The sequence below is a fragment of the Panthera uncia genome, chromosome F2 (assembly GCF_023721935.1).
Source record: "Panthera uncia isolate 11264 chromosome F2, Puncia_PCG_1.0, whole genome shotgun sequence".
Classification (NCBI taxonomy): domain Eukaryota; kingdom Metazoa; phylum Chordata; class Mammalia; order Carnivora; family Felidae; genus Panthera; species Panthera uncia.
In genome coordinates, this window is record NC_064812.1 from 20340148 (window position 1) to 20352891 (window position 12744).

The 12744-nt window shown below is 41.2% G+C and overlaps 1 protein-coding gene across 1 annotated transcript in view; it reads left to right on the plus strand.

Moving 5' to 3' along the window:
* TNFRSF11B (TNF receptor superfamily member 11b) overlaps positions 1-11608 on the plus strand; it is a 29097-nt gene extending 17489 nt beyond the window's left edge. The window contains exons 2-5 of the mRNA XM_049632977.1: positions 1387-1756; positions 5449-5640; positions 8210-8434; positions 10667-11608. Coding sequence (XP_049488934.1) covers positions 1387-1756; positions 5449-5640; positions 8210-8434; positions 10667-11055 — 1176 coding nt within the window. The 3' untranslated portion in view covers positions 11056-11608. The remainder of the gene's footprint in view (positions 1-1386; positions 1757-5448; positions 5641-8209; positions 8435-10666) is intronic.
* Positions 11609-12744: the final 1136 nt, after the last annotated feature.

A 12744-nucleotide genomic window follows, 5' to 3' on the forward strand; every position in this document is an offset into this window, starting at 1 on the left:
ACAAACAATAAAAACCAAATAAACCACCCCCTACACACAGACAACACTGTTTCTTCTGAGCGTGTGCTTTCTGTAGTTAGTGCGAAGAACTACTCCAATGTTCCCTTGAAGACATTTTCAGATATAGAATACAAGACAGAACACCCGTGGGAGCTGCCCTCCCAAGCGGCACTCTCACCCACAAAATTGTCTCTCTCCTGCTGCACTAGACCTCTTCCTGACATTATGTATGGAAACTTCCAGAACCCTGGCTAGTCCCTGAGGTTTTTCCCAGTCAACATGAAGAGAAGTGGTCATTTAATTTTCGAGACATTATTTACCTAGGAGAGTCCAGAGTAGGCCATATGATGTTCTGGAGGAAATATGAATCTTAAAATTCTAGGAATCTTTCCAGTGAATTGCAGTCTCCATGAGGACAAGAGTTAGGTCTTACTTATCATCACATTCTTGGTATATTCCTGGTAGGCATTCAGAGCCTAGCTGCTGCATGAATGAATGAATGAATGAATGATCAGGATGACTGTTGATGTAATCATGCAGTCTTCACACATCACCAACTCTTTATTTCACTATACATTCAGAATCAAGTCTCGGAATGGGAAAACTAAAAGAGAGATAGCATTTAGTCCTAAATACAGCTACTGTGACCTCCCATTTAAATGTCATTAATCACCCACCTTCCCTTCCATGTTTCTAGTCTCTTTGCCTTGCTTGTTTTTTGTGTTTTTTTTAACAACACTTACCTTCTAGCACATAATTTATCCGTAATTTGTTATTTATTCTTTTGCCCACCCCCCCAAGAGCAGGGATTCCTGAATGTTTTACTTACTGCTGCATTCTGATTGCCCAGCACAGAGTTTGGCACATATTAATGGCTCTGTAACTATTTATGAAGTGGATAAATGAAAGAATCATTACTGAGGATGGACTCCACTCATCGGAGTCACTGCAGGAATATTTTTAAGCCCCCTGATCTCACCTTCACACCCGTGGAATCTGAATGGGCAGTAGAAGTATGAGTGCCAAGAGTTTGCATTTTATCGGGGAGTCTAGGAGATTCTGGCATAGCTGTTTTGAGAACCACTAATCCATCCAACTCACTAATCGAGACATAATCCTGAAGGCCAGGGAGATAAAGCCTCCTGTCACCCATGAGCCTGGGTTTGCTTACTATAATGTGTGTTGCCTGCCCCATCTTGGCCTTTGAGAGTAAGCTACTGGAGGCAAAAATCATGGCTTCTGAACTTACTTTGTGTGGCGCAGCCCTGCAGGCAGGAAGATAATGAGGCTTCATGTAGTAAAGGACTTTTGGAGTCTGACGGCGCCTTTGCCCCGAAGAGCCACCCTGTCTCCGTGCTAATGTGCCGCCGTTTCCCTCTCTCCTAGTTCCTGGACATCTCCATTAAATGGACCACCCAGGAAACCTTTCCTCCAAAGTATCTTCACTATGACCCAGAAACCTCGCGTCAGCTGATGTGTGACAAATGTCCTCCCGGCACCTTCCTAAAACAGCACTGTACGGCCAGGCAGAAGACCGTGTGTGCGCCTTGTCCCAACCACTACTACACAGACAAGTGGCACACCAGTGACGAGTGTCTGTACTGCACGACGGTGTGCAAGGAGCTGCAGTACGTCAAGCAGGAGTGCAGTCGCACCCACAACCGCGTGTGCGAGTGCGAGGAAGGGCGCTACCTCGAGGTTGAGTTCTGCCTGAAGCACAGAAGCTGCCCCCCCGGGTTTGGAGTGCTCCACGCTGGTACGCATTGGCTTTCAGCGCGCAGCAAAATTAACGAGATCGCACAAAGTCAGGTAGTAGCGAAGGTTTAAAGGAACACTTCTGCCCCGATGATATTATAGGATAGCAAATTGCAAAGGTAATGGAACCTGCTCGGTACGTGCTATGTGTCTGGATTGCTGCCAGAGGACCATTTCTCGGAGGAACACTTTGCCACGCTGGGGCAATCTGGTGACAAATCTCAAGTGTGGCAAACTGCCCTCTAATGAGATGCGTGATGGATTGCACTTTTTTAAAGGGGACACACTGTGAGTTGCACTGTTTATAGCTGATACATGATACCCCTATGTTTCCCTTCAGCATGGACAGCTTCAGACTGCTGTGCTTTTTGACAAACATCAGAAATGATAATTGATACCAAGAGAGTAATTAGACTGATATTAATGAGGCTCTGGAGTGCTAACAATGAGCAGTTACAATTAATTATGTAAAAAATGAGAATGGTTAGGGGAAATGCATTTCATCATCAAAAATGAAGCTAGTTCTTCCCTTGGTGTGGGAGTCGAGTGTCTGTGAGGGTAAAGACCAGCAGCATCTCTAAAATGAGCTTATTCTTTATCTGAGACAAAACAGATTGTCAAGCCAAAAGTGCTTGTCTACAAACAAAGTACTTTCTCGTTTTGCATTTTGAACAGCGTAGGTTAAGACCAGCGTGCATTGAATCTTTTAAAGCTGCAACCTACATTTTTCCCTATCACATTCATGAAGCTTCCGATGTAGTGTGTATTCTCGAGTGACTTGGGAAAATTAAGAATATTCCCTTACTTTAGCAGTATCCCTGGTCTCTACCCACTAGGTGCCAATAGCACTCTTCCCCCAGTTGTGATGACCAAAAATGTCTCCAGACATTGCCAGTTGTCTCCTGGATGCCAAAACTGCCCGAGGTTGAGGACCACTGGTTTAGAGGATGCTAATTATTTGTAACTATATTAACGTTCAGAAGTTGTGATACACACAGCCTAAATTACTGGCTGGCAAATACTTTCGGTTTAAAGGCATACATAGGAAACATGCATAAACTGAAATCTGTTTCGTTTCCTAAGTTGTGAATCGTAAACAAACAGTTGCAGGAGGTGCACACTGAATGAGTGTCCCTTAAAATGTCTCCAGCGTGACTATTGGAGGGAGAAATTGGTGACACTTCCTAGCTTTTATCAGATGATTCTTTCGAATTCAAAAGCTAAGCCAAATTGTAGGGGGTAAAACTCACCCAACAAAAACAAATCCATTTAAATCAATTCAGTAAGTTGCATGCATATGCAGGAAAATTAATTAAGCAGGGACCATGCAGCTTGGAAACTAGAAAAGTTTGGGAAATAATGGCAATATAAGGAAATTTTCCCACGTAAGCGTGAAAATGTGTTTGTGGAATGAAGTCAGCAGTCAGTCAGAAGAGTCAGACACAGATACCCATTTTATTTTGTGGCACCACCATGGGGTTTATTTACCTGTCCCTCCCTGAAAACCCACGGAGCAGTTCCTCAGGGAATATAAGAGGTTTCCAGCCCAAAGGGAAGGAAGGACTATGTGGTGTTATTCCAAAGAGTATTAGCCATTCCGTGCTGTTGTTGCTTTGAAGTCAGATCATCTCCTCTCCACGTTTTACTGACTTTATTCTGTCTGTGAGTCCTGTAATTCCTGTGCCATTCCTTATGGCTGGAATGGTGACATCCTTAACTGGAAAGCAGAACTCCTCTCCCCATTATGGTATCTCATATTTTGCCTGTCAGATTATACCTTTTATATTTCCACTGATATTAATAAGGCAAAATCATTTACTTAGATAAATCTTTATTTTTCCATAAAGCTCTAACAATGGTAGAAGAAGGAAGTCCTGCTCAGGAAGGCCATTACATAAGGCCTCCAAATGTATTAAGAAACATTTACTTCCATTAGTCTTGGATTCTGTTTGTTAAAGAACTTTACAGGCGACATCACCTTAAAGAATGTCTTATATCTTTGACTTTCTCATCGGGAGGCATGGCAAGACCCAAGCCCTCAACACGTATCTGAAGAATGACAAGATTCTTCTTCGTGCAGTTTGCTTTCCAGAACATGTGGCAGTTGGCAGAGGGAGACTTGGATCCAGATGGCCAAGTCCACTGATTCCCAGTGTGTTAGCAGTGAAAGAATACTATGGAATTCTCGCCCAAACACCTCTGCTTATGATTTTGTAGGAACTGGTGTGGAGCTGGATCCCACTTAAGGGGAGAGGTGTAGTAAGAAAGTACTTAAAAAATTAGACCTCTGTGTAAGTTTTTTTCCTAACACGTTGTCACTGCAAAGATGGAAATGGCATGTGAAAGTTTTGGGCTTGTAGTTTGACCCTTCCTCTTTTTTTCCTGCCAGCCCTTTGTCATTTTTACTGGTCAATGCATCATCATCAATCCCATTAGAAGAGGCAGGAGCTAAAACTAGAGTGAAATCATTTTGCTCTTTTCTTTCTTTCTTTCTTTCTTTCTTTCTTTCTTTCTTTCTTTCCTCTTTCTTTCTTTCTTTCTTTCTTTCCTTCTCTTTCTTCCTTCCTTCCTTCCTTCCTTCCTTCCTTCTCTTTCTTCTTTCTTTCTCTCTCTCCTTCCCTCCCTTCCTTTCTCTCTCTTTCTCTCTTCTGGTTTTGATACAATGAAGTGGGAGGTTTGCATTTTTAATAAATGAAGTTTATTAACTTTCTGTAGCTTTCATGGTGTCTCTTTTGTATTTGTTATCTCCCCTGAGCCAGAATTGGCCTGGAAAAGCTACATTTGAATATTGAAGTCTGAATCTGTTCAACTAGCTTACACTAGATGGAGGTATTTTCATATGCAAATACCCTATAATGTATAATCTAGCCACGCATAATAGAGCCAAGGGTTTGAAGGTATTTATCTTTAGTTGTTGACTGGTTGAAATTTTTCTAATCAGTGAGTTCTCCAAACTTATCAAGTATCTTTCCACCATGAAATAAAATGCCCTTGCAGTCACCCTTCCCTGAAATTTTAACGACTGTGCTCTTTTAAAACTCAATAGTTTAAGCAAACGGTATATCATCTCCCATTTACCGTGTAGTTTAACTGCAGTCTTAAGCTTTGGAGTCACTGACCAACTTTATTGCCACCTTCAAAAGTTTATTATAATGTTGTAAATTTTTACTTCTCAAGGTTAGCATACTTATGCGTTGCTTCACAATTAGGATTCAGGAAAGACAACTTCAGTGGGCACCGCTTGGAATTTAACGACATGGCATTCAGTGGGTACTGATCTCAAAGAATGACATTACCGCAGGTACACAGCAGTTATCTTCATGATTTTCCAGCAGAAATGTGTGAAGAATTATGGTTGACAACAAGACCTTACCAATGCTTCGCACAGGCAGGACAGATGAACACCCCTATTCTTTCCTTTCCTCTTGTTTCCTGTTTTGTAGGTAACAGCAAAACACATTTGTGTTTGGATGACAGGGATGGGAGGGGCTGTAGCCTGAGGGGCTACTAACTGCAGAAGTTTTGTTCTCTCTGTCTAATGAAGGGAAAAATCGAAATGCCTCAAGTCTGTGCAACATAATAGTAGCAGTAAAAACCAAGTGAAAAGTCTTTCCAAGACTGTCTTTATTTAGAGAATGTCTGCTGCAAAAGGGTTTGGGAAGAGGGTGCTAAATTGCTTGGTATTTTCTGTAGGAACCCCGGAGCGAAATACAGTTTGCAAGAGATGTCCAGATGGGTTCTTCTCGAATGAGACGTCATCTAAAGCACCCTGTAGAAAACACACAAACTGCAGTGCATTTGGTCTCCTTCTAACTCAAAAAGGAAATGCAACTCACGACAACGTGTGTTCTGGAAACAGTGAATCGCCTCAAAAATGTGGAATAGGTAATTATATTTCAAAATGTCAGCCTTGTTGTACCGCTTCTGAATTGAATACAAGACCCTCTGGCTCCCTTCTTAGCGAAACTCCTGTTTTCCCATTCTTGAATGTTAACCAGAGAAGATTGTTCTCTGTTCTCTATGCGTGGCTGCTAACACCCTAAGTCAAAATCTCTCCAGAGGTTTCCCCATGTCATGATCGCACTCCCAAACTTGACTTTCTGCCTTTCACACTTGAATCAAACCTTACCCATGGGGAAAGGGGTGGTGTAAAGATTATGTCCAAGACCAAACTAGCAGTCCAAATTGTAGAGGTTTTTGGTAAGTTCTGCATTTTCATCACTTTAAAAAAAAATTTTTTTTAACGTTTATTTTTCAGAGACAGAGATAGTGAGCGGGGGAGGGGCAGAGAGAGGGAGACACAGAATCCCAAGCAGGCTCCAGGCTCCGAGCTGTCAGCAGAGAGCCCGATGAGGGGCTTGAACTCAGGAACCGTGAGACCATGACCTGAGCCGATGTCGGATGCTTAACCGACTGAGCCACCCAAGCGCCACATGCATTTTTATCACTTTTAAGAATAAAAATTGACAGCTAAGAGGCACCATGACATAAATCGGTAACAAATCAGAAAATGCAAAATCGGCTTTGTCGTGTATGGTGTTATGGCATACTGCCATATGGCACAGAGAGATTCTAAGTTCCTCTGGTTGTCCTAAACTCTGTATTCATGAAAGGTCACTAACTCCAATGTCATGTGAATGCATCCCATGTTGGTGAGGACGCTCATCAGGATGGTGTCCTCACCTTGTCATTCTTACCACTAGACTAATGTCAGACCTTCCATGGAGGGTGCGGCACACTGACGATGACTTGCCTTTCGGCATTTAACCAGCTCGACTCTCCCCCAACATCTTTTTATCTGACACAGAAGAATACGGAACATGGGAATGGGGCTGAGACATTTAAGATTCCAACCCCGTTCCAGCATTTTTTCCCCACGGAGTCAGAACCTTAGATCATTCAGTCGTTCTGCTTTCTTAGTCAAACAGTGGAACGAGGGAAGGGGGGACAAGAGGAGTGACTTCTAACTTTTACATTCTCTTTTCTTTATTTCATTCATTTCTCATTTTATTGTTTTAAATCTTTTTTTTTTTTTTTTGAGAGAGAGAGTGTGCACACGTGTGCACACATGAGCAGGGGAGGGGCAGAGGGGGAGAGAGAGAGAATCTCAAGCAGACTCCATGCTCAGTGCAGAGCCTGATGTGGGGCTTAATTCCATGACCATGAAATCAACACCCAAGCTGAAATCAAAAGTCGGACACTTAACTGACTGAGCCACCCAGGCACCCCTAATTTTTAGTTTTATCATTCATTGAGCACTTAGTATGTGCCGGGTTCCTTTGCTACATGAGCTTTAAACTTTACAAAAACATGGTGAAGTTTGCTCAGGTTCAATATTGGTGGTGAAGAGCCAGAGTCAGAATTCAGGCCCACGTCTGACGAATCCAAAGACAAACGCTTAATCCCTGGGATAAACAGATTCTACCCCCTCAGGCCATTGTACCTCTTTTCTTTAAAAAAAATTTTTTTTAAATTTTTTTAACGTTTATTCATTTTTGATAGAGACAGTGAACGGGAGAGGGGCAGAGAAAGAGGGAGACACAGAATCCAAAGCAGGCTCTAGGCTCTGGGCCATTAGCAGAGAGCCCGATGCGGGGCTCAAACTCACAAACTGTGAGATCATGACCCGAGCAGAAGTCAGATGCTTAATCGACTGAGCCACCCAGGTGCCCCCATTGTACCTCTTTTCTAAACAACATATTTTTTGTGTTTTCTTATTTTCCCACGGAATATATGCTTATACATCTATATCCCTCCTTATTCTTAAAGGTAAACTATGTGTTTATGTGTGTGTAGAAAACAAAATACTACTCCAGGTTGCTTTTCCAGGTCCCGTAAAGACAGTAATTATATTTGTTTTGACAATGATCAAAACATTGATCACTGTGGATGCTAACTAAACCTTTAATAGGATATTTAAGATCTACATTAAAATATGTTAATATGGGGCACCTGGGTGGCTCAGTCAGTTAAGCGTCTGACTTCAGCTCAGGTCACGGTCTCACGGTTCCTGAGTTCTAGCGCTTGTCGGGCTCTGTGCTGACAGCTCGGAGCCTGGAGCCTGCTTCAGATTCTGTGTCTCCCTCTCTCTCTGCTCCTCCCCTGCTTGTGCTCTGTCTCTCTCTTTCTCTCCAGAATAAATAAAAAACACTAAAAAAATTTTTTTTAAATGTTAATGTGTACATTAGAATGTTTGCTACAATTCATTCATAGCAATATTTTTATTAGACATTTGTTTAAACTATCCCCCACAAATGCCCTAAGGACATAAGCCCATTTGGGGTGACATTCAGCTACCAAGACCAGCCAACAGAGGGTTGGTTTTATTCAAATTTCACATTTTAACATACTGTACTTTGAAAAACCTTATGGTGCTGGCTTATTTATTTATTTATTGTCCACTAGACTTCCAAGAATCCAGTTGTTAAGTAAATCTTGGTTTTCCCACCTTCAGATGTCACCCTGTGCGAGGAGGCATTCTTCAGGTTTGCTGTTCCTACAAAATTCACCCCTAACTGGCTTAGCATCCTGGCAGACAATTTGCCTGGCACCAGGGTAAATGCGGAGAGTGTGGAAAAGATAAAACGGCAACACAGTTCACAAGAACAAGCTTTCCAGCTACTGAAGTTATGGAAACATCAAAACAAAGATCAAGATATGGTCAAGAAGATCTTCCAAGGTAGGGTAGCCTGAAATAAGCAGATTGATCAGAAATCAAAGACACTCATTTATCATAAACAAGAAGAAGACAATGTACCTGTTTAGTCGTGTGGATGGTGTTTGCCTTTTGGAATTATTCTTGGATTAAAGATGTTTTCACTAAGTGATCATGTAGAAGCTATCCCTAAAACAGTCCTGCATTCTCACCTCCTCAACACCCCAACTTTTTTTGTTTTGAAGCTTATTTATTTTGAGAGAGCCAGAGCGAGTGAGAACAGGGAAGAGGTAGAAAGAGAGGAAGAGAGAGAGAATCCCAAGAGGATCTTTTCTCACTGGCAGCGCAGAGCCCCACGTGGGGCTCAAACTCACAAACTGCGAGATGGTGACCTGAACCCAAATCAAGACTTGGATGCTTATCCGACTGATCCACCCAGGCACCCCTCTTTTTTCATACCCCAACTTCTTTTTTAAGTGTATGAACACTCTAAAGTGAGAGACAGTTCATGTCAAATACTGGACCTCAGGAATTGCACCTCCACATCCCTTAGCAGTTTTATCAGCATCCCCTCTGTCCTACCTGGATGTCCTTTAGACACGTTGGATTTTCTCTTTCATTTCCACCAAGAAGCTATGCTGTATTTATTTGTTAATTCTCTCCGGAGAGCCTCCAAGTGTCTTACAGATGTCCTCTCATTAATCCTCACAACATAGCCTATTTTAAAATTACCATTTTAATAGCATATGTTGTGAGGATTAATGAGATGAGGTCTGTAAAATGTTCGGGCTTCTTAGAGAAAAGGGCTGGTGAACACCAAGTGCTCTCATGTTTTAAAGTTTTATAAAGAATCTTCTTTAGAAACTGTGTGGGCACCTGGGTGGCTCCGTCAGTTAAGCGTCCAACTTAGGCTTGGGTCATGATCTCACAGTTCATGTGTTCGAGCCGCACGTCAGGCTCTGCGCTGATGGTGCAAAGCCTGCTTGGGATTCTCTCTTTCTCCCTCTCTCTGCCCCTTCCGCACACACACTCTCTCTTTCAAAATAAATGAATAAAAAAAAAAAAAAAAAGAAAGAAAATAAAAGAAATTGCATGGGGTGTGTGTGTGTGTGTGTGTGTGTGTGTGTGTGTGTGTGGACAGAATCCAAAGGGGAAAAGGAAGCTGCATCCAGTGTGGACTATAGCTTTAGGATACACAGTGGAAAGAGTTCTGATGTCAGTTAGCATTGGGAAGGCATGCCTGAAAGAAGGAAGGTTTCATGATGCAGACGATGTCAGTGAGAAACCCATCTGCTCTTTACCTGTCACTAGTTAGATGACCGTGGAGTCCTACACTTCCTGAAAAGCTTCCACCATCTGAAACTGAGGCAGCAGATTTTAGGACACTGAGATCTTTGACAGCTGAATGCTTTCACTTGAGCAAAGAGTAAAGTTTTCTTTTGTTTTTGGCAAACAAAATGTATTCTTTGAAAGTATAATTAGCCCCGAAGCAGGAAAAAAAGGGGGGAGGCGGTGAGCGGGTGGGATACAGAATCAGAGACTGTTAGAATTGGAAGGGGCCACATTCTCTGTTTCATAAATAAGGACATTTCATCCCCAAAAGATGAACTGACTTGCCTTAGGGCTTACAGACAGTAAATGACTCGTGTCATTAATGGAAATGTTAGATACTCCCTCTTAGGTTTATGTCCTAGCTCGTTACCAAATTATTCTCTAGGCCATATGGATCCTACCATTCTTTGTCCTCATATTAGTGGGTTTTCAGATCTTCTCTGTAGTAATCCTCAGGTGCTATTTATTTTAAAGACCATTTGTCACACCTAACTCTTCACATGGGGTATATATCAAATATCAACTAGTGAAAGTTTATATTACAAAATTGCTAACTTGAATACTTATATTTCTACTTTTCTGAAATGTTATGGTTTTAATTTTTCTTAGAAAACAGAGAGTGATGCGTTTATAGTATTTTACTGTTCATTTCCAAAATAGGGCTTTTCACAAAGCTTTGTCGGATGCCTAGAATACATAAAGCATATTATCATTTATAACAAGAAATAATATTTAACTCATTTCTCACCAATAACTAGCATTACTTAACCTTCCTTCGCCACCATAAAAAGGAAGGAGAAGGTTATCCTTAAAGTAAGTTTATGAAATTCTGGGAGAACCTTCTTTTGCCTCACAGTAGTTTTGTGGTGGTGGCCTTGGAGTATGCATTATGTGAACGTCTCTTTGGGCTTTGGCTTTCTACAGATATTGAGCTATGTGAAAACAGCGTCCAGCGGCACCTCGGACACACAAACCTCACCTTCGAGCAGCTTCGCAGCTTGATGGAAAGCTTGCCGGGGAAGAAAGTCACCACAGAAGACATTGAGAAGACAGTGAAGACATGCAAATCAAGTGAGCAGATTCTAAAGCTGCTCAGCCTGTGGAGAATAAAAAATGGTGACCAAGACACCCTGAAGGCCCTGATGCATGCCCTGAAGCACTTGAAAACGTACCACTTCCCCAAAACGGTCACTCAGAGCCTGAAGAAGACCATCAGGTTCCTTCACAGCTTCACCATGTACAGATTATATCAGAAGCTATTTTTAGAAATGATAGGGAACCAGGTCCAATCAGTAAAAATAAGCTGCTTATAACCGGAAATGGTCACCGGGCTATTTCCTCACAATAGACCAGATCCAAGGAATGAGTAAACTGTTTCTCAGGCACTTGACGGGGGTGCAATGATTTCTTTCTCATCACCAAGGACTAGATTTGGCCACAGGGCACAAAAAGAAACAATGGTGTGGAGAAAGAACTAACATCTCCCCCAAAAGTTCAGTAAACCCCAAATGGTTTATCCAACTGATAGATCTGGTCCACTATCTACTGACTATATTTTCCCTTATTACTGCTCGCAGTAATTCAACTGGAAATAAGAAACTAGATTCCATTGTGCCTTACTAAATATGGGAATGTCTAACTTAAATAGCTTTGAGATTTCAGCTGTGCTAGAGGCTTTTATTAGAAAGCCATATTTTTTTTCTGTAAAAGTTACTAATATATCTGTAACACTATTACAGTATTTCTATTTATATTCATTCAGATATAAGGTTTGTACATACTATCATCCTAAGGGGAAACTGTGTAAGACAATTTTAGAAAGGAAAATATATATTCTGTTTATAATTATGACAAATGAGAGATAAAATATATTTTTTAATGGAAAGTTTATAGCATTTCTTAATAAGTACTGCCATCCTTCCTGTGTGGAGTATTTTTGTAATGTACTTTTACTTATATAAGTTGTAATATCATTTTTTAGAAAATGCATTACTTAGTCAATTGTTTAATGTTGGAAAGTATATGAAATATAAATTATCTGAATATTAGATGCTCTGAGAAATTGAATGTACCTTATTTAAAAGATTTTATGTTTTTACTATATAAGCAATATCATTAAAGTTTTCAAGTTATTTTTCATTGCTTTTCCTTTTGCTTTTATTTGAATTGGATGTTAAAGGGTCTGAGCCTTCGTAATTTTTCCTGTTCTTTTCTCATTGGACCACCTGAGAATTGTTAAAATGCAGATTCCTGGACCAATTTATTGAGAAACTGGGGTGGGAGGCAGAAACTTGCACTTTCAGTAAGTTCCAAGGTAACACTTAGTACATTGAAATTGCAGAATTTCTGAAGTCAAGCTTAGTATACAGGTGGTACAAACCACTTACAACTGCCATGGCTAGCATCGAGAGACCCTAAACTAATTTTTTTTTTTTTTTTTGGTTGCAAGTGATGGAAACGGGCACTGCTTAGTTTGCGGAAGTAATTGGAAGGGTGGGGTATTGGGTTCAATGATGGTAACCCCCCCAAAATACATTCACATCAGAACCCCCAGAACCTGTGAATGTGACTTTATTTAGAAAAAGGGTCTTTGTTGAGGTAATTAAGTTAAGGATCTTGAGATGAGGAAATAATCCTGGTGGGCCCTAAATCCAATGGCAAGTGTCTCTATAAGACACACATAAAGGGGGAAAGACACAGGAGAAGATGATGTGCAGACACAGGCAGAGACGGGAGTGATGGAGCCATAAACCAAGGAACCTAGGGAAGGCAAGGAAGAAATTCTCCCCTAGAGCCTCCATAGGGAGTATAATACTGCTGACAACTTGATTTTGGACTTCTGGCCTCCAGAACTATGAGAGAAGTATTATTAATGTCTATTAAGGAACGAATTCATGTTTTTTAGCCACTCAGTGTGTACTAATTTGCCACAACAGCTACAGAAAACTAATATAGGCTGTATCCAAACCACAGAGAAATAACAGAATTAAAATAACTCTGGG